The sequence below is a fragment of the Rhyacophila brunnea genome, unplaced genomic scaffold, assembly GCF_057557595.1.
Source record: "Rhyacophila brunnea isolate RB1 unplaced genomic scaffold, BYU_Rbru_1.0 scaffold_4, whole genome shotgun sequence".
NCBI lineage: Eukaryota > Metazoa > Arthropoda > Insecta > Trichoptera > Rhyacophilidae > Rhyacophila > Rhyacophila brunnea.
The window spans coordinates 16333350-16359047 of record NW_028233068.1 but is presented as its reverse complement, the minus strand read 5'-3'; the positions used below and the strand labels follow the sequence as shown (position 1 = coordinate 16359047).

Here is a 25698-nt window from a genome sequence, read left to right as displayed (position 1 = left end):
TGCGCATGCTCACATACTCAACTCGTATGGGGGACTATGGTCACGAGTGCCCTTTGGTATGGGTAATATTGTCGACACAGATTATGACTAATTCAGGTAGTGATAAGTTTCAACATGCCTTATTTCGATAACCTACGTCACTTTCGCGAATGACTACGATGTTTCACACGACTCGCAAGTTCTAACATAAGGCCGCTTATCGTTAAAAATCTAAATAATAATGATAAGGTTCCTATTTTGTTTACTGTATTGAGTAATGGCATTCATGAGATAGGTACATTAAAATCACCTTTATCGAAAAACCGTAGATGTGTAAGATTGTCTAAAATAGTAAAGATTTCAACTTAAAAGCCAAGTTACAGACTGATATACATATTCCTACCTTCCCGTAACATTTCTAATTTATGAAATGAAATGAAAACATTTCTATACACTTAAATCTAGTTAGCACAGTTACATATCATCCAAATTAGCGTGATTTTATCAAAATAACATGGCCACATCTGCTTGTTTGTCAGTTCATTTGCATCGGCGGCGAAGTACAAAAAACATGGGCATTTGTGTAAATACATTTGAAATCATGATAATATCTGTCAACAGTTTTACTATTTATTTATTATTTACTATACAGTTTATCTATTTGTGTGCAGATGTGTGTTGGGTCTGTTCAGTGGCACGACAGTCGGCATTGCATAAAAAGCAATCTTACATTAATTGAAACCGGGAGAATTTGCAAACAGACCTGATAAAATACAGCTTGTGGAACCCTTTTGTAAATTATTTAAAACTGTAAACTTAACATTCAGTGTTTTTACATGACTTATTAATTGAGCCGTTGCCCGGAATAATGTTGTATCCAACAAAATTGTCAATGTTGAGTTATTGATGGAATAATGTTGGGTATGTTTTTATGCATCGTTTAAGGTAAGTAGTATGGCAAAGAAAAAATATTTAGGCTTGTGGCAGCATTTTAAAGTTATTGGTTTGTGGAAGAACGTTGTATATGCTATTGTCAAAATGGCGTCGCCGTCCGTCAATATCACGGAGCGTGGTATAATTCACTTGAATAAAGGAAGAAAACGGACATCTAATGTTTTAAACTGGACAAATATCAAAGCTAGGAAGCTGAAGGATGTAGGAAAAGAGTATTTATCCAGAAAAAATATTATTAAGCCTGCAATTTACCCGTCAAAACAGTTTTGTGGAATAATGTTGTATACCATTTGACAGTTCTGTTGATCTCATGAATAAAATTATTACGTTCGATATATTATTAATATTTCGAACGTTAATCGATTGTATTCAATTGATTTATCCATATTGTTATTGGAAATGTTGTTTGATAATAATGCTGGCATTGTAGTGCTCTATATATTGTGACTTAATCTAATACCGTTTCAATTTTTTTTAATCGTTCCTAGTTCTATTTTGCAAGGTCGCGTTTGTGCCAAAATTTTTTTTTATCCGGGATGTGTTCTCGATTTTAATATCAAGACAACTATTCAATTATCATTCAGGTTACTGAATCACAATGGATAAAGTCATCATCTCGTCTCATGTATTGAGAGTCGAATGTCGGACGCTATGTTCAGAAAGCAGACGAAGATAATTCTAAGCTCAAAGACCTCAATGACATGTGTGAATTCATGTTAGATGAGCATGCTGCCTTTTTTAAGACACTATTGAGTGAAGCAGAATGAATAAAATACATTTTGCGGAATAATGTTGTATGTGAAATTTTCATATACAACATTTTTCCACTAATTTACTATATTTTTTTGTAATAACTCCAAATTTAATTGCCTTTCTTCACCACTTTACATTTAAAACTCTTAATAATTGTATGTTTACTTGATTTAAAATATAAAATGTAACAAAACATAGCTGGTTTAATTTTTTCCATTTTTCTCAAAACAAGAATATTGTTGGATACAACGTTATTCCGGGCAAGGGCTCAATTATTTAACAATGAAGCCTATTGCTAGATTAGCTTTGTTAGATATTCGTTTGAGTGTGAAGGAACGCTTTGGGTGACTCGATACATGACACTATTGAGTGTTGGCGGAAACATCTATCCAATTCAATGAGGTTTTCCAATTTCATTTCATTGTTTTATTACAATCATAAGCATTCTCGATTAATTAATCGAAATGTTTAAAAAGAGGTTTCTTCTAAAATTTTCGAATTCAACTGAACATGCCAAAAAATATTGATACGTCGTGTGTTATCATTCTTTTCGTTTATTATAAACGTTTGACTCCGTCAAACACGTAGTCTTCTTCACCACTGTTAATATGATATCTAGTTTTTTTTAAACAACGTTTATCTTAAAATCGCCACACATTTTCGCCTGCGGTACTAATAACCTGCGAATGTTTGCAGAGGTGTAAATCATAACTTTAAAGATCTTCTATGCATATACCTACTATGTTACGCCAACGATGGCCGAGCGGCTAACACATCTGCTTATAATATTGTGGGTCTGGCAAGTACACTTATTGTTTTTCAATGTGTGTTTGGAATCTGGCTGGACCTAATACGTTGAGCAAGTGGCTAATATTCATTTTTCGTAATAACATAAATATGACAATTATTAACACAAACCTCCACACTTTGGAGGCCCCATATGATGATCTTAGGGTTGGACGTGGTCATGGTTATTATATACACTTTTTTAATAAGTATATTATAATATAATATATAATAATAATTTTTAATAACAAAAATAAGTACCTATTTTAAAAACAGTTGTTCAATAATTGATAAATATTTTATTGGTTGAATTATAATTATTGTATTATCATGAATATAGTCATTCTCAACAATAACATTGTACTATTACTAACCATTATCCAAAGGTTTCTAATGTATTGTTTCTATTGCTTACTTATATTTGATTCCAAAGTTCAGGTAAACAGGTGAAATTGCAGATAGGAGGTATCCACCTCATTTATTTATATTTTTTATTCTATTCCGACTTTGCAGATAAGACTTACGTGGATTAAGTTGGCTTTGGTTTACTCTTCAAACCTTGAGCTTTTTCTTTTCACGTATCACTATCAGCATTGACCTCTTGAGGTGAACCGACAGCATACGCTCGCTGCATGCGACCTTATTTAGTTGTCAACTGCTAAATCAGCTGACAGACTATCTCTATCTTTGAAAATCATCATCAGCAGCCGGGGGTCGATCCGCTGTTGGATGAAGGTCTCCCATAGCTCCTTCCACTCTTCTCGGTCCCTAGTTATTTCCTATCACATACATCCATCGAACTTTTTGAATTCGTCGATCCAGCGGGCTTTAGGGCGTCCCTGTGGTCATTAAATGTCCCTTGGGTTCCACTGTGTGTCGGAATTTGTTCAGCGATTGCCAACTCGGCGATCGACATGTCCAGCCCATTGACATTTTACCGAATTCTATCACATCGCGTACTCTTGTATGCTTCGTTATCATTTGATTTATTTTGTAGTTCCATCTCATGTTGCGCTACTTGTAGTTTTTGGATTTATTTTACATTAAGGGTCCATGTCTCACGTTCGTGCGTGAGCACTAATGGCACGCATTGGTTGAACGCTTTCTGCTTAAAACACAATGAGAGATCACTTTTGAAGATACTGTTCAGGCGCCCAAATGCTCTCCGTGCCAGTTTAGTTCTGCGAGCAATATCGTCGTTTGAAAATAGGTATAAACACTTTAATTATGTAGATACGAGTGACTTACTATACCTTGCACAATAACTGACGTAGAATGTATAGGTTGTGATCAAGAAATTTCGTCTCTAGAATTAATCGGGAAAGATGAATTTCGAATCTGAAGAAATTAATTTTCCGAAATTTCGAAAATTCTCATTCTTCGAGAAATCATCAATGATTTGAATTGACCTATCTCCCCATCATGTATGGCTCGAAAGTTTGAGAATTCATTACTAACGCAAAATATCAACGGGGAATTGAAACTGAAAAAGATAGTTTCCAAGACCGCAATAAAATTGGTGCAAAAAGCTATAAAAAAATACTGATTCTGAAGGGAATTTAAATGTGAAGAGTGAAAGGGCTAGAAAAAAATTTTCGACTTAATTTACTCGGTTTTGATTATTATATTGATATCTCGAGAAAAACTAAGATTCTTGAATTCAATGATTCTCTAAACCCCAAAAATGTGAAAAGTCTAGAAACCACAAGCTCTCGTCGATAAATGACGCTTAATACCTTTGTCCGCACTTTTGTGTATTTTTTCAGCTCCATTTTCATATATTTAGGAGAATTTTATTGAACATCTTTGTTTAGAATGATTTGTCCACCACATATATGATTAATATATTAATAAGATTGTTGTATTTTTCGAATGTTTCAGTATGGCAGACAGCACATTGAAGTAGCCAAGCAGTTGAAACGTGTGGAGTCGTGTGAAGATGAAGGCGGAGGCAGAGGCAAGGACGAACATGCGGAAGGGAAACAGCAGTTGGACGGTGAGAACTCCGTTTACCCCATTGAAATGTAAAAGCTAGTCGCCATAGACCAAGACTTTGAATGTAGTTTTAGATGGTCAGGCAATAGAACGCAAGAAATACAAAACCTTCAGAATGTCCTCAAATATGACCAATATTGAATACACATTTCATTTATGTGACAAACTTAAATGTATATAAGAAAATACATAAAAATATTGAAAATTTCATATTTTTTAATACATGTTTTAAGTATACCTATATCATATTTCTCCGCATTCTAGAATCATACCTTCTTACATCCACATCCAGAAGGTAACTCACTCCCCTCATTTTTGTGTTCCCTACTGGCAACTATTGTTGTCAGAGACCAGTCGACAGTGTATAAGAGTCCTAATATAATATGTGATTGTCAAATAATGTACTTGTTCTGCAAATAATTACATATTATACATTATATTTTGAAGAGTAGTATTGGAGCAAAAGTATCTGCTTCATGTTTCCCTTTTTCAATCAGGTGGGGTGGTAATTCATCGGGAGAATCTTCTGGCCCCCGCGCGCGGCTTGGAATGCTCCACCCGGCAGTCTGTCAACCACGCAAACTGCAACGGTGGCAGCTCTGCCAACATTGGTGATTTGCATTCATCGTCCGCTTGCCTCATCAATGAAGCTGATCACCTGGATGATCATGAGATGCGGGAGACTAAAAATGGTGTTGATGCGAATGGCATTGCGACTCCATCAGAGGTGAGCGATAAGTTCATTCAATCGAACATACTAAAATGAGAAGTATTTTAACATAGAATGTTATTGAATATCATCTATTATTGAATTTGTACATTAAATATACAGTAGAACCTCGATTATCCGGATTGTTTTCATTAAGAGACAAATTGGATATAATCGATGCTTTGAAACGCAGTGACTCGGGACATTATCTATCTAATAATATGGTGTCGGAACGTCAACTATCTCGGATATAAAAAATCAAAGTGAAACTATTGTGAAGTTTACTAATAATTGTTTAACGTCAGAAGATGGAAGCTCAGAGCGGAAAGTTATGAAGTGTGTTTTCATGTGGTTCATACAAAGACGAAAGAATCACGTCGGTAATACAACCGATGGATCAGGGTGTAATAGAAACATTCAAACGTTTATATAGAAAAGATATGCTTCGACGATTATTACTAGCAAATGAAAATAATGAAGAAACAGTTATCAGCTTCTACAAGAAAATAAATTTAAAAGATTTTTGCTACATGGCAGCATATAGTTGGAATTCTTTAGATGTGTCAACTTTGAAAAAATCATGGAACAAAATTTTGAAAAGACCATTAAGCGGTGGAACCTGCTTTAAGCTTTAGGCAAAAATCGATAATTATTTTTTTTAATAAAAAATTATTTATTATACATATTATGTGTATGTATGTATATGTAAATCTAGACAAATATAAATTATTCATATTGAATATACTTGTCTTTACCTGTCAATTATGATTTTTTTTCGTATCCGGACTATCTTCTTCCCCAATTAGTCCGGATAATCGAGGTTCTATTGTATTTATATATTCAGTCAAACAGAGCAGACGTATTCCACGACACTGGTTGCTAATTACAACTTGCTGAGATTAAATTTATTGTTGCAATGTGAACGGGCGGGCGGCTTTTTGTTTATCGACAGGCGGCTAAAAATTATTCAGAGATAAATGCCAACGAATAATGGAGCCAGAGATATTAAGATCTCCCAGCTTTGATAGCAAAGAAATGGGCATTAAATTAACAATGATGATGACGCTTTCATTTTTATTAATTAAATGTACTGACAAATAACTAAATATTATAATGTATTCGACCTAATTAATTATATGGTAGAAAATACTCTTATAAAAAAAAAATCGATACCTATCTGCACATACTGTTGGAGCAATAATACCTTCAGTCTTTGTAGATTAAAATAACTATCACTATTTCTTATAATGTATAACGAAAATGGGTGAATATTTTTCTTATACGCTTGGGAATTTCTTCTTCATAAATATTTTTAGTAATTCAAGATTTTCCATTGCAGGAGAGTTTTCCGACCACGCCAGCCTCCGTAGACTTTAACCTTTCAACTTGCTTGGACTATATCAAAGCGGGAATGGAATCCATCATCGAGGACCAAGTCACTTCTGTCTTTCTAGCAGAAGAATTGAGAAGCTGGAATCTTTTGACCAGAACTAACAGGTTTGTTTTCTAACACGCCTCCGATTGCCTTTTATCTAACTCGGATGACTAATAATCACTTGTCTGTAAAATTATTTGATGCAGAATAAGCCAAGCTAAATAACATAATGTTTTCTGTCAACAGGCAATATGAATTTATATCGTGGAGACTGACAGTTATATGGGCCATGGGTTTCTTAGTTCGCTATTGTTTCTTACTCCCCCTGAGGATTCTCATTTGCTTCATTGGGGTGAGTCTAAACTTTCCATGTCAACCATGTCAATCAAACCAATCAAATTTTATTTATGTATGGTCCCAATATTGAAGCTTGATTTGATATAAAAAAAAAGGATTTCAAGTTATGCACATTTATATTTTTTATAAAAATCGATGTTTTTTAAAAAAAACTATGAATTAGTCAAAAATCTCTTAGGCGATGCTTAGAAAACTTAATAAACTAAATTTCAATAATAAATATGACAATAAAATATATGTAATAATAAGATGCGGTCCGATTCAACAAATTCACATTTTTTACAAATATTGTAAGTTTATCTTTGAATTAAAATAAAAAATATTTTTATTTTTAATGTTTTCAGATACATATTTATTAATTAATACAGTTGAAATTGTAAATTATCAAAAAAAAAACTCAAATTGCAAGCTTCCTATTTTTCCGCTAGGTGCCTCTTTAAAAAAGGCTCAGTAAAGGCTTCACCTTAAGAGGTGCCAGAAGACATAAATAACAAGTGATTTAGAAGCAGTTTTCACATCACCGCATACCTTTTTATGGGTGAAAATGCATTCAACTGTGCAACTACTTTGTATAAAAAATTATAAACATTGTATTTTGGTCACTGGATTGCGTTCTACCTGGGAATAAAATATTGTATTTCATAGCAACATAATATTATCTAGTTTCAATGTTTTGATCTGACTTATACTTTTTCAAACATAAAGATATAACAATTTTTTTTTGCATATATTTATTGCATAGGAATAGTGTATCAGTTGAGAACCTGACCTCATTTACAGATCGAAAACAGTTACGTAGAATTTACTCAACACATTTACCTATGCACTAGAATTCCTTTAATCCTCAGCTCCTAAATTATCAACAATGGAATTAAAAATTTGCAACTGATAAATAAAACATTTGAACTAGTTTTGATATTATATCTTGGAAAATATTTATGAACGAAAAAGATGCGACCGATTATGTAATCCATTAAAGCTGTGATTTTACTCGTACCCGATTCTACATTTTGTGCATATCACTATGCACTTTGGCTGTAATATTGTAATGCGATGATCGCATTCAACCGAATCGACACTGCGACAAATGGCAGTGATTTAATTGTGCGATGATCGCATAGCAGGTGCATTCATTGTAATCACACTGCTTATTGAATCGTTTCGATTTTATTATTTTTCTATTAGTATACATTTATTTTAATTCAAGCAGTCACATTGAACAAATAATAAAACAAAAACGGCAGTTTCCATTCTCGTAAAACGTTAGCAGGTCAATAAAAATGTCTTATTTCTTTCTTATATCTAGGTATACTTTGTTTACAAGGTATACATTTGTATGTAAGAAATTATAATTTTTCTTTTGACTTACCAAGATTTAATAAAAATAGAAATTGACGTTTTTGTTTCGTGAGCCAACAAATAATGTAGTATGATCATCGCATAATCAAAAAGACCACTTGCGAGTAAACATTTACCTGATAGATTTCTATTTTCCAATAGTATATTCTATGTAGATATTCCATAATAACTTACAGCTGTAAAGAACATATTTTTAAATAATTGGTTATAAAAGTGTATGATCGTTATAATATCTATATATTAGTAATCATTATAAAGAAAAATTTCCTTATAATTTTTATCCCAGTGTGCTACGACCATTTTTTTGTGGATTTTTGTGTGTAAATTGATTGTTCCAAATCTTAGATATTATGGATGATCGTATCGATGGGCATCATCGGGCAGTTTCCATCCGGTCGCCTGAAGGAGTTCTTTAGCGACATAAGCTTCAAGACCTCTTTCCGAATCCTCGCGAGGAGTCTCTCCTGCCATCTCACATTCCACAATGTGCATTACAAGCCCAAAGGGGCCGGCTCGTGTGTGGCTAATCACACGTCTCCTATCGATGTCATCATGCTGTCGTCCGAGAACCGCTTCAGTTTGGTACGATGCTATTAGACGCCACCCTGGTTTTGGATTTGTTGGTGACGAGATGTCGTTTAAGTTGCTTGAAGGATGTCATCTCAAGGATGTTTTGGCTGTTTGGCAGAGTCCAGTTTTACTGGAATCATGAATTAAGCGTATCATTCTAGAGACATGACGGTACATTGCATTTCTCCTTTTGCTCATCGATGATACAAATTTCATGATTATACTTTCGGAAATTTGGCAACTTTCATTTCTATGAAATGTTTTAAACTCTATAATTTAAATTAATTAATTAATTTCTTCAATTACATTTACCGATATTTTGACATATTGATCTTGTGATAAAGATTCAATTATGATATAAATAAATAATAATTGTAGATGTATCAATTTTCCTTCATGCTTGTCGGTGGCTTAACATACAGGAGCTTGTTCATTGAAATGGCTTTGTTCCACTAATTATGTCTTCCATCAGCTCGTATTTGCAATGCTGCAGATTTATCTCTTGTTATGTAATATCGCTTCAGAAACAAAATATAATAAGTTTTTATCTTCCTAATTCATTTTAAATTCTCATGTCTACCGTCCTATTGGTTTTAATTTTTTAATATTTTTGTGCTATTTTTAAAACATTAATCATTGAATTTCTTATGAGTATTGAGTATTTCCTCAAATCCATTTATAGTTTGTCCGTTCGATATAGATGAATTCAAAATACAGATGTATGTACATCTATGTTCATTGCGTGTTTTTTTCAGTTTTTGTCGTTGCCTTTTCCACTGGTTTTTCCAAACAAATACAAAAATCCTACAGGCGCGCTGGTACAGATTCAGCTTTGTTGTCTTTGAACTGCCAGGATTGTCAAAAGTCATCCGTTGTAACTGTGCTGTCGGCCTTAATCAATGTGAGAACTGAGGTGGAAGGAACCCGTATCATTAAAAAATGAACATCTTCGATTTCTTTATGAATGGGTTAATATTAAAAATTATTTTCTGAACGAAAACCCATTCCAGTTATCGTATAATAATTATTTTATAATTATTATCATACGATGATATCAATAAATATTGTAAACATTTTGAAATTAAACAACATTACTTGTTGGGGGGTGTTCACAAACTATTTAGTATTTTAGTTTTTCATCTATGTTGTAATTAATTCTATTTTTAAGTAAAAAAGAACCCATTTCAGGTTTACTTATTAATCATAATATTTTTAATATGTTTAATAATCATATAGAAATTATTATCAGGTGATGTGTTTGTTATCATAAAATCACAAAATGTGTGGTGTTTTGTGACAAATGGTGGAGTGCATTCACAAATCTTTTTATGCTGTTCAATTTTTGTAAGAATATTAGGAACAAATCGTGTTAGGAATATTTTTATAAATTCACCATATTTTTGTATTACTATGCACTATCCTTGGTATTTTAATTCCCACATTTTATTGCCAGTCAAAATCCCTCGATAAGATAATTGAGACATTTACAACCGGGCACCCTTGTCAAGGGGTGCACTGCAATAGTAGACAGTGTAGAAAAAGCGGTGTTCATAGCGCAGGTGGTCACTTTAACGGCGTGCACGGCGGCCGTGGGATGCCTACCGCAGGGTCGGCGGAGACGTCTTCTGAACCAGCGGCTGTCGGCGGCGTGCTTCGCTCTGCTGAGCCGCTCCCTGAGCGCAGTGATCACATGCCACGGCCAGGCGCCCACCGGCTCCGGCATTTGCGTGGCCAATCACACGAGCCCCATCGATGTGCTCGTCTTGATGTGCGACAACTGCTATTCGCTGGTGTGTTTGTGTAATTTTGTTGTTTTGGTTCAAGTCTCTGTTTGTGTTGTATCGTAATGGAAGTGACAATATCAGGATAGGGATGCCAGTAAATGTCCAAGTTTTGCTTCATATTAGGTTAGTTTCTAGCATGCACGGATGGATATAAATATTAAATATTCAAGATCTTACGCTACATAGTGTATGTATCGAGAAATGTTTGAGTATAAAAGATGAGATAAAGTTATGTTGTTTTATTATTTAATAAATTGATTTAGTGTATAACAAATAACTTTCTTCCTGAGACTAGTCTTTGCTCCAATAACGTGTTTTGGATATTAACACGTAATTAATCACATTAATCATAATTGCAGTTCTTTGAAATATCGCGACACATATTGTGTATTTTTTTAATAGTGTTTGTTCAGTCCAAACACAGCTAACAGAGAATTATATTTATTTATGAATGAATTTATAGAATAACACTACTGGGCGATGTGATGTTTTTTTGCAAAATAATAGTATGTTTTTGTTTGCTGTTTTATGGGATTTTATTATTTTTATGAATGTTGGTTACTTCTCGTGTGTCAATCAGAATTGGTTATTATAGGACATTTTAAATTTTTTTTTCCTTTCAAGATTTTCCAATGAGATAGTTTTGATTTATTTTCTGAATCTCTCTGAAGGTTAGTGTCAAATTAGTTAGTATATATTATATGGAACATAGCTAAAGAAAGTATCATGAAGTTGTATAGCCATGGCTTTACTTCAATCAAAATAGGTTTAGCATTCAACCCTTGGTTTAATAATTGTCATGTAAATCACTGATACATACCGAGTTGATGTGCTTAGTTTATCTTGGATGGTGAAACTTCTTTTTCCATACTACTACAGACACATTTTCTTATGCTTTTTAATACATTTAGCTTACATTATTAACCGGTATTTTAACAGGTGTTCCCAACCATGTTTGTGGATAATTCTCTTGTGCATTCATGATGAATATACTAGGCCCGAGTGATTTAAATGTATCACATTTTATAATCCACCTCCTGGAACAATTCGGTACTATCGAGCGCGTGGTTTTCTTTTTGCGGCAATCAAGAGAACGCTGAATTGGAAATGATATAAAGCTAAAACCATCTGCAAAGAATTAGGACTTTTGGAATCTGGGCAAATCAAAAAACAATCTCTCTCTAAAATGTGGGACATGAGATAATTTTTACTCATTTATGTGACTCGCTGTTTTAATATATTTTTGTCAAATACATAGTGTTCTTTGTCTCAAATGTGTTTGTTTCATTTAAAAAAATTGTACTGCCACTTCATTCTTGCCTATAAATGTGCTCCCGATCACAAACCGGTTGGGAACCTCTGCTTAAAGTATTTAAAATGAATGTACATTAATTATTAACATGCATGTTTCACATCTAGAAATTTTAATCTATTACTTATTATTTTTCTGGTATGTAAACCACTAACTTATCTTTTACTAATGATTTCAGTAGCATGACTATTTATACTATTTTATAAGTTTGTTTTTGTTCTTTTAAAAAAATTGATAGCATGTGATTTTTGTATTTTAGACAAATTAATACTGGTGAGTAAATTGATGTTGTCTATACTATTTTCTTTACCATTTTTTTTATCATAAATGTACATAAATATATCCGCGATTTAGTGGTAGCCGAGCGTCCACCTCTAAAGCATTGGTTTGCGGGTTCGAATCCTGCATCTGGAAAAATTTGTTGCCTTCGGATGTGTGTTTGATCCAGAGCGAAGGACCCAGCGGGTTGAGCGTTTGGCCAATAACCATCTCTTGTAAAAATGCCCATTCAGATGACTTCCACCCCGTACTTAGTTCACGGAAAATTGACCACCACGGAAAATAATTGAGCACAGATGAAAAACTAAGCTATGTGTATTTTAATTCTACGAATTTTTTAAGCATTTCTCAGCTTAGTTTATGGTGAAAAATTCTAAAGGGATCGTTTTGGTCAGTACACAATTATTGTTTTATTTAGTATATTTTTTTTTTATTATATTCAGTGCGTTCGACAAGGCTCCATTTAAATAATCCATTTAAAAATTGTATGGGAGTCATGTGTACCTAGTTTTTACATTTTATCCGACAGAAATTCTACAGAGTGGTTGTTATTAGCTAATATTGAATGTTTCATCCTTTTTATTTTTCTTTGACTACAGAGTTTTGATAACTTTAGTGAAATAAGGAGCAAGCAAACATATTTAGAGTTTTTAATTTTTAACGAAGTTTCAGGATTTCGAAAATTGACGATTTGTCAGATCTCGGTAATGTATGAAGTAATTTATTAGCAGTTAACATATTAATACGCTTGTGAATCTCTGTGCGGTCAATTTTCCGGGTACGATAATATACTCCACTTACGAGTCAAAATGGTAATTTACCTGACCTATTCCTATACCTATTCTATACTTGCGATAAAACAGCAGTAATTTCTTGAAATATTATTACTTTCTCAATTATTAATAATCGAGACATGCTGTAGGTTTTACTGTGTTTTAAATTTTTCTATGCCTTTGCTTATTAAACTACTCTTTCTTATTCACTCTTGTAAATTTTATCAATACAGTAAAACTCCGATTTTACGTGTTTGAAAGGACTGACTAAATAAAATTTAAAAGACAAAAAATTATCTTTTTTTATCAAAAAATCATAATTTCGCCTGCTGCCTGTTTGTGTAAAACTCTCTCAATATTATAAATTGATCTGAAGGTTTTGCTTTATACAATACTAATGAAAAATGTAAGCAACAAGCGATCGCATTATTCGAGCCCAAACGCAGAATGACAAATATTACTGCGCCCACCCTAATAAAATAAAAAATCATGCTGTGTAACCTTATCCTTGAGCACTGCAAACGTGTCTATAAATAAAAATGCACAAGTACGTTTGCTTCTTTATATACATTTCAATTATTGCAATGCATTATTGATGGATGTATAATTTTAATTGAAGTTTGAATAGTTCAGACTCAAACTGTCGGAAATAAAAACATAATACCCCGTTTACACGTGCATGGATTAACTGCTGATGGCCATAACAAAATACAAACAAGTTGCAAGATCGCATGCATGAATCAATAAAGTTCAGCAGCTTTTGAACTTTCATGTGACAATTGGACTGTGCGATATCTGCGTAGAACGATAGTGGCGAACCTGCTGGTAAAAAACGAACTACACCACGCAGAGACACATTTTGAGGTTAACTGATATTCACGACCTGTCAAATAGTACCATAAAATGACAACATCGCTTACTTTTGAAGAATGAGATTGGCAAGACAGCCAGGACTTTTACGTGTAAACAGTTATTATTATCGCAATAGTTTAAAATACACACTATTGGTACAAGTAAATCCATGCACGTATACAGGTGCTATAAAACCGGGTATGTAATAAAATGAAACGGAACGCAAATAGTGGGAAAACATGATTTCCGGGCACGTAAAATCGGGGTGCCTCTGTATGTTGTTAGTTGGTTTTATCAGTATACCTCAAATTTATTTTATTAAACTATGTACAGTGTAAAAATTAATAACATCCTATTATAATATATTTGATCAATAGGCATTAACTTGTTTTTATTAATTTGAAGAATGGTAAATTTCTAAAGACTAACGATAAACTGTCAACTTTTAGATTGGGCAGAGGCACGGAGGCTTCTTAGGATTACTTCAAAGAGCGCTTGCGAGGGCTTCTCCACACATTTGGTTTGAACGATCCGAAGTTAAGGACAGGAGTGCAGTCACTAACAGGTTATCATTTAAGCTATGCATTAAGGACCCACATGCTGTGTAAAGATAGAATTAATTTATTGAATCCGAAAAAATGTACCTTGAGATAAAAATATATTATACTATATAAAATACATGGTCATGGCAAATACAGAAAGCAAAATGTTGCAATTCCTCTAAAATAACTTATCCAATAGGTCCTTCAATTGGGAATTCCAATAGAAAAATTACCGAATATATTTTTACTATAGGTGCCATATCAATTAAATGTATATTGACGTTTTATTTTCAATTTTAAAATGACTTACAATAATAATCCGACTTAGCTCTCGCAGATACCCCAAATTATGCATTTTCGACTGTTTTACGACACGTGGGCCCTTAAAAAAATTAACCAAAATTTTAAAAAAATAGTCCTAAATTTTAGTTTGTCTTTTATGCCATTTTGTAAACCAAAATCGAGAGCTGATGAGTAGAAGAGGGGCATAAATGAGAAAACGGATGTAAACATTTTTATCCTGTTTAGTTAACTATCCTAAGCGTGTTGGTATGTTGACATCTTAACCACAGGCACATAGTGGTGTGTTCGAAATCAATTGGTGGAATGGTGAAGAAGGAATCGGGCATTCTAAAACCACCATCACACCAATGTTACGTAGGCCGCTCTAGTTCTTCAAATATTATAAACTTAACCAACAGTTATTTCTTATTTAAAAAGAGTTTCTCTTATTTAAAAATCATTTTATACAGATAAAAATAATTGCACTGTATTTCGCTACATTGGTGGAAAGTGTTGACGAGTAATATTGTAACAATTTTCAGCAATCTCAATAATTATCTATATAAAAATCATTCTCTCATAACATTTTCAAATGAACGGTTGTATTACAATGGTCTTTATTAATTTAAAAAAAATCATTAATATTGATCGGCGGCAGGTCACCACTTTTTCATTAAAGAATAATAAAACCATATTTGTAATTTGACAATTCTGACTTTTTATTTCACATACTTAATAGTTTTGAGATGTTAACCAAGAAATATGTGTTTTTATATTTTTATTTAATTATGTCACTTTTCCATCAACCATAGTAGAGATTTCCCTTTTTAACGCTAACTATATTTGTAAATTTTCTTGTATTCGGGTGTGTCCGTAATATTCAATTACCGTCAAAATACGAATTACCTTGCACATGACTAGTTAAATATTAAAATTTTACATATTTCTCCAGGTTAAAAGAACATGTTTCTGATCCAAACAATCCACCGATTCTAATCTTCCCCGAAGGCACTTGCATTAACAACACATCTGTGATGCAGTTCAAGAAAGGAAGCTTCGAAGTCGGCGGTATAATATATCCAGTAGCTATTAAGTAAGTATGCACACACTAATATAATATTGTTTCACAAAATAACCTTGCATCATTGTTTATGAATGATTTAAACCTTTCTCATACTCTGCATTCCGTTTCATCACACTGCATTACTACAATTACAACATTTGGTAACATTTACACCTTTATAATTAATATTTCTTCGTCATTACTAGTAATTTGTTTTGTCGATGATTCTAGTAATGCTAAAATATGAAGCGCATATTAACTGACATGACTGTAATTGATAAACCTGTGTACCGTGACTAGACATGTAAATGTTTGTAATTCATGGCCGAACACTAAACATGACTGCAACATATCAAATTTGGCATTCACAAAACACACGAAACTACAGCACAGAGTGTGTGTGTGCGTGCAACATATTTGCTTGAAAAAATGCCTGATGTTGCTTGTGTGTAGTTCAAAAAGTCACCACTACCACGCATGTAGTCCGTACTATTTTACGACGCACGAGTCTTCTTCCAAGCTAGTATAGTAGTACACAAGATCGCCGAGCAACTTCAGGAGCCTGTCAGTTTCTCATCATGAGAGAGCAAAAATGACATAATTTTTATACCATGTCACTTGCCGAAGTGAATGTTCTACCTCTCTGTCACGTTCTATAAATAATGTTATACTATAGGTGCTTTTAAATAATATAGTATCCTGTTTTTTAGATACATAAAATATTTTGGCGAACAATCCATGGAGGAAAGCGGTTCGTGAAGTGACAATCTATGTTGTGGGTATTATAAAGGTGGTGATCATAATGAAATTACATGTCAGTTTAAGAAATATCCTTCAAAGGATTGGAACAGTATGCATTTGTATATTTCTAAACTGATAATGAATGTACCAAATATTTCCACCAATACAAATCAATGCATCTTTGTCTATTTGGTAGAGCGCTTGAGCGAATGGCTAACAACCATTTCTAATAAAAATATAACTTCCACTTTGAATACCCCCATATGCTCTGTGTAGGAGTGAAAATGGTAGTTTACTATTTAATTGAAATATTATTTGTTTTTGTCAGATATGATCCAAAATTTGGCGATGCCTTCTGGAACTCGTCACAATACTCCATGATGCAATATTTATACATGATGATGACATCGTGGGCGATTGTCTGCGACGTATGGTATCTTCCACCCATGCAGAGGAAATCCAACGAGTCGTCAGTAGATTTTGCCAATAGAGTTAAAAGCGTGATTGCTAAACAAGGGGGCCTTGTCGATCTGGACTGGTGAGTTTCCACTTTAAAAGAACTTAATTATTTCAAATTTTTTCGAAATAACACTGTTTTCAACATATTAACTCACGGTAGTGATGAAGGTTTGATTAATTAAGTGTAATGTGCTCTATTTATGTTGAATCTTCACAGCCTACCTCCACCCTTTGCCACTGGCACAAGGTTTTGTTTTAACTTGTTGATCGCACTTTTTACAATTCTTTTTCTATAAGTTGGTTAAATTACACACTTAAATTAATTAGGTACTCAAATTTATTGTCGAGATCTGTATTGTCACAGCGTGTACTTTAAATATTATCTTTCCTATGAAGGGACGGCCAACTGAAACGCATGAAGGCGAAGAAGGAATGGAAAGAGCTCCAGCAGGAAGAGTTCAGCCGGCGCATCAAGGGCGAGTAGCCTTTATGCAGGTGCCGGTTGGAACATCAACACAAACCGGACGACAATCTGTATTGAGGATCGAACTCTTTGTCGTGCACACACCTACCTTATTCTTCCATGTTATCGATCCAAAAAGTGGCATTTTAACAGTCTTATAGGACACCTGAAGCATCACGACCGACTGACAGAATGTGTCATCGGTGTCGTGTAGGTCTAATTAGTTTATATTATGTACTGAGCCAAACGGCGTGTGACATTGTTACGATAATGTTGAGTGAACAAAGTGCCCGTTTAAATATAACCAAATAATCGTAATAGTAATTTGTTAAACATTGTAAATATCGGTATTCATTTTTGTATATCAGTATATAATTCTTATAACAAAGCAATCTTCATATCCGGTTCATCTATGGATTAAAATTGTTTCACCGTCAGTTCCTGAAATAATTTACTGTAGACCGACAACTATAATTTGATGTGCAGCGGCTTGGAGAACTAATCATCGTGTTACTCAGGTTATAGTTGTCAGCATCCTTGTCTACAAAGTTTGAAAGTCACAGTTGATATTGTATTGATATTCTAAATGATAATTCAATGGTTTTTATTGTCTCCTGTGTTTACAAAATAGAAGACGATATCGTCACTGTTCTGGCAGAAGACACTAATTCGAAAAAATGACATATTGAGTTATTTATACCAAAATGTTCCTTATTTCAAACTTTACCGTCTGGAAACCTTCTTAACCCTTTCTAAGCGTTACGAATCCCGACTTAGTACAACAGTGCGCGTTGTGATTTCAAGCATCAATAAATCGTAATAAATGTCAGTCAAACATACACAAATAGAGTAGTAAAAAATCGGAGTCAAGTTCAAAAATGATTATGACAGAACCTAATATTTTATGTGACTCTAAAAATAAACATTCGTCGCCTAAATCTGATAAGAAATCACGAACAAGACTTCTTCATTGAAAAAATGCCAGCTTACTCGAGCGGCGCCATGACACTTACGAAATGGTGCTGGACTAATGCGTCGATGACAGATTAACAAGTGTAAGAACAGTTCAGTATTCTTATAGTCTACCGGCTACCATTTCGACAAATATGTCATACACATAATGAATAATAATATGGTTTATGACTTTTATGAGCATTTTTGTTGAGTGTGTTGAAAAAATATCAGTCATAAATAACTCATTTTTATAGCATCCAGGACATCTCAAACTGTGTAACTTTTGTTTGAACTCGCATACACATTGCAGCACTGCAGGCCGAGTATAAATAAATCATCCTTGAGAACTACTGGCTATTTGAGAGTGATGTACTTACCACCAGTGCCTGGTTTGTACCTACCATTGACCCCGAACTGAATGGAATCGAATGACACATAGTTTATATAACAAAATGGTTTATTTTTCGAATACCTATTACAATTCGTAAAATATTAAATTTCAAACACTTTTTGCACTTCTAAATGCTTAATAGTCACCACAATTTTATTTTCAAGTTCATTTGTTTTTTTTTTATTATATTACTTCAATAACCTGGTACTAGAATAGGTAATCTCTTATTTTATTATAATGACGTGATAGTAAGTAACTCGAGTTATTTTCGACTATAAATATAAGAAGAATTCTACATAAAAAAAATAGTAGTCATGAATCAAACCCTTTTGAATAGTATTACGAAAAAAATAATTCTCAAGTGTCTGTCTCACACCAGCAGACGATGATTTGCCGCGCAGTGTATAAAAATTCAGTAGCGCGGGACCTGGTGTTTGCGTAATACGACAATTTCCGCATTTATGCGGGAACGGGCGTCTGAGTGTTCGTGTCTTTTCTTTATAAATGGCTGATAACTAGGGTAAATAAATAATTTTTGTCTGTTTCACCTAGGTAATACTATAACCAGAAAATAGTATTTAAAAATGTTAATCAATGATAAACAAAGAGACATATTAAATCGCGGACTTCTAGGTATATTTAAATGACACCTGGTTCAAATTATTTTCCGAAACTATAAACTCGCGGATAATATACTGGCAGATAGGCGAATGAATGCAATCTCCAAAAGCATTCCTTTTGTAAAAATATTTTGTAAATTCACTTTGATCAATGTAACTTTCGAATATTCTATTTAACAGTTTACGCACCAAATAGTTTTTCAATCACTAAAAAACAATATAACTTATTATATCGCAAACTCGTATCGTTACAAACACGTCAGTCAAATGTCTTCGGCGCACATGCACTAAGAAGCGATAAGACACTATATACGCGGCAAATTTGAATTGGCCCGATGACTGATATATTTTTATTCAAGACACGCTCCCGAAAAATATTTATTTAAATTAGATAGAACAAAAGTTTAGGCTATCCATTGACAGATGTCAAGAGAAGGATGATTTTTGAATAAATTAAATCAATATTCGAATTATTCGCGCCTGGCGGAAAGCAGTACTAGGCAAACGAAAATCGAAATGACTTTAGTCAGCTGACGCGCGGATGACTCGCGCGTATAGGCTGACTAAAGTCAGTTGCCGCGTTAGAAAGGTTAATAAATAAACAGTCTTTATTTTAAAGTCATCCTTTTTACGATTACTAAATAAACTCACATGATAGACCATTTCAAACATTTTAACAACTTCAAAGTCAAATTACTCAAAACTAGTATTCTCCAGTTAGTGTGTTCTGCCAGAACAGAGACGATATATTGTATGTTGTTTTGTTGTCATATGTGTAAATAACCTTATTTAGCCAAGGCAAAAAAGTGTTAGAGAAGTTTATTTTAAATTAAATTACCACCAGTGAGAGAGTGTGAGAGCATCACAGCATTGTTATCGATAATAATAATTCTATTTAACACAAAACTGGTTGTGTTTTATGTATACATTAATCGTACGATTAAAAAAACAAGTCAACTTTATTTTAAGGAAGGGTGTAAATATTGTATGGCATTTCATTTATATTTATACCAGAAATATTTTCTATTTTTATAATATGTAAGGTGTTATATTGTTGGACTACTGTACTGTATAACAGGTGTATCTCTTTGCGCTGCCATCGTATAATATTGAATTATGCAATCTAGCCTGTGTCTTTCCGGCTTACTGATCTTGATATTATTCATGAAAAAGTCATATTTTTGGCAACGATTGTAACAATTAATTTTATAATTGAGATTATTTTTGTAAAATAAATCTCTCGAACGTTGGATTCAATAGATAGGACTCAATTGAAAGAAAATTAAGACTTACGTTAAGTCGATGTTGTTTTATATGATAATATGATATAATATTCATGTATTTATTAAGTCTGATTAACGTCATAACCCCCCTATTTTTTTTAATACTTTGTCAAATATGAGAAAGAAGAGTGTCATAGTAATTTCAGGTTCAAGCCTTTCATTTATTATTTCCAACAAGTGTACCTTACTTAGAATTAATAATTCAATAAAAGACTGCACTAGTCTTTCTTTAAATCTAGTTACTTACAAACAACTTTGAACTGTCATCTTTTTTCTATACTTATGCAATTATTTGACTTATCTTTGTCTTTCAATATATTGGATAACATATCAAACAGATAATTTTAACTGTAGATTGAATCTTGATATTAAAAAATATGAATTACAATATACAAAGTTAATTAACTTTTCTTTAATCTGTCTAAATTAAATATTTACACGGAGTTGAAAGCCCAATAATAATTAATATGTAGTATGCTAGAAAACAAAGCAATAATTTATAGAATCTTTTTTATTTCAGTAAACACAATACATCTGTATTATCCACAATTTTCAACATAACAATATTGACGTTATGATAACATTCTGAATGTCAATCTACCATGATTTGCAAAGTACTAGTACATAATTTTATTGCATACCAAGTAGGAAACTTACTGTTGACACCGGTGTGTCAGTTGTATATAATAATTACATGTTTGTTTCGTTTGAAATTGGTAAACATGTAAACATTTTTTGCGGAGAAATAACCTCTTTGTACCATGAAATATTATAATTTAGAAATTACCTTGAAAGAATAATAAATAATGTGTAATTTATGTCAAGAGATGGATTTATGAAATGATCCATCTTAAGTCGTGCTTTGACAATTGTGTATTTTATGTTATTCAATTAATTCAAAAAGTCCTGATACATTGGAGCTTGATTATCCGGACTAATTGGGTATGAAAGTAGTTCGGATAATGATTAACCTGGGTAATAGAAAAACATTTCATACAAATTTTTGAATGCTCGTTTCTCATGCTCATTTTCTTTTTTTTCTTTCGACCATGTCCGATACTAATAGGATCATATGGGCCTCCACAGAGTAGAGGTTTGTATTAACAGATTTTGTTTTTTACGAGAAATGGATGTCAGCCACTTGCTCAACCTATTAGGTCCATACCCTGACTCACACACAAATTGAAAAACAATATGTGTACTTGCCAGACCCAGGATTCGAACCTGGGACTCACGGCGTTATAGTCCAACACTTGAGCCGCACGGCCACCGTGCTCATACCCTATTGAAATCTGGATAATCGCGATTATGTTCTACTCAATGATTATTTTATAGAGACAAAAAGACAACAATGATCGTTGACTGTATTATCCTTTTTTTACACAGTATGGTTGCATTCTTCTCAGGATATCAATTTTTTAAATCCCACCAAATTATTTGGCAAGCCTTTGTTATGTATAGAAAATTTTTTGAAGTGATGTTTTTTGGATAAAAATAACCGTTATGATTATAAGTGGTTTTGTCATTCTTTCATAGTGATCAACAATAATGTGTTGGTAAGAATGTTTTATTTTGACGAATCTAACAGGTTGTAAAATACCAGTGGCGAAGGGTGGAGGTAGGCTGTTAAGATTCGCTATAAATAGTGCACACTAAACTTTGTTAGTCATATGTATTTGTTTTTATTGAACTAAGACTATAATTTACAGATGGTGTTAGTTAGTTTTTGAAAATCAATTAAACCCTGCCCAAACGAAACCATAATAGTTTTGGCCTAATTTGGGCGATACGACAAAATTGTGCACACTTTTTCATTCATAGTTATTTGTTTTCGTTGGATTAAAAATACATATTACACATATTGTTGGTTCATTTTTTTTATTTCATTAAGCCCTGCCTAAACCAAACTATAATAAATAAAAAATATTATTCTATCTATAAAATATTCAAAGTTATGTATGATTTAATTGCATAATTTTAGATATTTTATAGATAGAGATGTATTTTTTGACTATTATCTAATATCGCTTGGTTTCTCAGGGTTTAATTTAATTTTAAAAACTAACCAACCCTTTCTGTGAATTGTAGTCTTATTTCAATGAAAAAAAATATGTATGTCTGAAAAAGTTTAATGTGCACTATTTATGGCGGATCTTAACAGCCTACCTCCACCCTTCGCCACTGTAAAATACACTTAATATACACAGGCTATGCTAAAATAGTATAATATAAAATAAATGTAATGTCAGAGGCCTAAAATCAGACCTTCCTTTTGCCGTTCTATATGATGTCTTTCTTTAATTACCAAGACCTTAACTTTGATTATAATGTGTTTTCTGACAGTCATGCAAAATTTTGTTCATGTAGATAAAAAAAAAATTGACTGGAAGCCATCATAACATTTTATATTATGTGCAACATAATTTTAAAAGCATATACAGTAATTTATAAATTTTCATGTCACAACCTGGATATAAAATTACGTACTACCCGTTCAGTTTACAGTTTAAGTTACAGAGCACCGTGTATGCTAAAAATACATATTCAAATAATAACATAGCATCGTAAATTAGATTATGTTGGTGATTGTATTTTTACAACTATTTGTAACAAAGCATGAAAAGAAACTACGACTTACCAATTAGATTAATTAATTAGTTTTGTTTTCTTTGTTCATACGAATTTTAACTTTTTTTAAATTGTTTAAGGAAAATAAGCTACTCAATATGTTCAAGACAGAAAGGAAAAGTTTAACTTGTTAAAGTTTGGTAAATTTCTTTGTTATATTTTTTAAATGCAATAATTATTAAGTTTTATTCGTATTTGTATATTTTTAGACATGCTATTGATTTCTGGCTTTTTTCTGACCGTATTTAAAACTTCCTTCGTCAGATCGAAGCTTCAGAATACCGGCTCGACATAGATATTTAATATTTATTGTTTAAACTATTTTGTTCTTTTAAGTAATAAGACGTTAAAATTACAACCAACCACAATATAATACGGACCTAATATTGTAGTAATTAATTTATAATAATGCTTTCATTGTACATATAGGTATCTAAACTTTTTCATTTGTTGGCACTACTTTATAAAATAATATTTTGAATAGTTGTACAGAATTAATAGGATATTCCATATTAGGCTTTACATGTCATTTTCTATATACCGGATTTGAGTACCGGAAGACAACTTTTACAAAAATAGTTTTGATATATTTTTAACACGAGAAAATTGAAATCAAAGGGAGCGTACGTACCATAGACTTATATTATGTATTTTTTTGGATTATAATTGTTTACAACAATAATGTTCATAATAGACTTCGACTTCTATATCGAGACGTACACATCACTGCGGCCGTTTCCGGAACTAAAACCGTTGCTATACCGCCAGCATGTAAAAAGAGTGCGGCGTAATACTGTCATCGCATACGGCGCCATGACGTAGATGTCAATATATAGAAGTCGAACAGTACCTTCGGTCCTGTCTTCAAATTAAATTGTTGCATATAGAAATATCCACATAATATTATATTTATTAAGAACTGGTCCATCATTTAAATTATTATGTGTTATGAAAAATGACAACCTATGTTTATTTTTCATTGGGTAGTCTTAATAATCTAGAACTAGAATATTGACAGTCGCATGGGATAGTTTTTTCAAGCAGGACAATATATTTTATTTATACAATGAAATATCACAAAAACAGTTAATCTATTCTTCTACACATACATACATACTAGAATTTTATGTAGACTCAAGATATTCCATTAAAAAAAAAAAATAGGAACCTTCTAAACTTTCAATCTACCTATGTAGAATTGGATAATCTTTTACATCAGATTATGATTATTTTAGTACACAATGTAAAATTAAATTACCAAAGTTCCAGTCTTTTTCATAATATATAAAATGCATAATAACTCATATCTTTTAATATATTATCATAAACCATGTTTCAGTTATTCATATGTGTGTTATTTATTTTAACCGACGATTATTAAAATACTTTGATAATTTTGGAATTTTTCAGTGCTGCCATTTTTTAAATTAAATTTATTCTTTGGTTGTTAATTTTTTCGTTTTATTTCATTACCTTGCAAACCCGAGACATAAAATAATGTGACCGTCTGTCGGTGATGACACTAACCCATGGTAGATTAGTTATTTTATGAAGAGAGTGGCTTTTCAAACATTTTCATTTTGTGTTGTGTTTCATCCTTAAGCGCCGGCTAGACGCTCATTCTTTACCACAAGCTTACATGCGTAAACTGGTTTGTATCGGGAAGCCGTGTATATGGACAGGAAAACTGTAGCTCGCGCAAACCGAAAAGCGCTGTAAAAGTGTTCCGTATTTTTTGCACAAACTAAACAACGCAGGCAAGTCTAGCCGGCGCATTAGTGTATGAAGATTTATGCACATTCCCAAAATATACCAATTAAAGACATGTCTGAGCCTGTTGTTCACGACAGTTTTCTTTTTTAATTTTGGGATCGAATTAACAAGTCATCCAACTCGCACGAAATTTGAAAAATATCAAACTTGGATAACACTTTAGATCATGGTTTCCCAAACTATGGGTCGCGACCCACCAGAGGGTCGCGAGCAAATATTGAGTGGGCCCTCGCCACTGTATACATGAATTATAAAAAATAATACTTTTATTATTGAAAACCAAGTGCAGCCCAAGATGAACGTACTGTCTGAAATTTCCAGTCATTTATCACTGTTTATAAATAACTTTTTTGGGGAAGAGATGAAAAAGTTTGATTTGTTGCGTTGGATTTGTAACCCATTTCAAGACGACTTACCAACTAGTATGTCAACAAAAGCAAGTGAAGAACTCATTGATTTATCAGAAGATACGTCACTGAAAAATAGTTTCAATCGTAAACAGTTAACGAAATTCTGGCTCTCAGTTGCTGATAATTATCCTTGCCTGTTCGATGAAGCTATGAAAGTCCTCCTCTTTACTACCTCATATCTATGTGAGGTCGGATTTTCGGCTATGGTTAACATTAAAACTGAATACCGAAATAAATTGGATATATCAAACT

General features: G+C 32.8%; 1 protein-coding gene across 4 annotated transcripts in view; it reads left to right on the top strand.

Moving 5' to 3' along the window:
• Gpat4 (Glycerol-3-phosphate acyltransferase 4) overlaps window positions 1–20316 on the top strand; it is a 40767-nt gene extending 20451 nt beyond the window's left edge. Inside the window, exons 2-11 of one of the 4 annotated variants that reach the window (XR_015071526.1) lie at window positions 4354–4468; window positions 4965–5194; window positions 6516–6673; window positions 6798–6903; window positions 10397–10627; window positions 14287–14402; window positions 15614–15754; window positions 16794–17003; window positions 17321–18003; window positions 20074–20316. Coding sequence is in view for 3 of the 4 variants with exons in the window: in XM_085954582.1 (XP_085810708.1) it covers window positions 4354–4468; window positions 4965–5194; window positions 6516–6673; window positions 6798–6903; window positions 8613–8849; window positions 10397–10627; window positions 14287–14402; window positions 15614–15754; window positions 16794–17003; window positions 17321–17408 (1632 nt within the window). In the remaining variant the exon portion in view is untranslated. Of the gene's footprint in view, window positions 1–4353; window positions 4469–4964; window positions 5195–6515; window positions 6674–6797; window positions 6904–8612; window positions 8850–10396; window positions 10628–14286; window positions 14403–15613; window positions 15755–16793; window positions 17004–17320; window positions 19007–20073 lie in introns of those variants that run through there. The other 3 variants (XM_085954582.1, XM_085954581.1, XM_085954580.1) reach the window with 3 other exon arrangements.
• Window positions 20317–25698: the final 5382 nt, after the last annotated feature.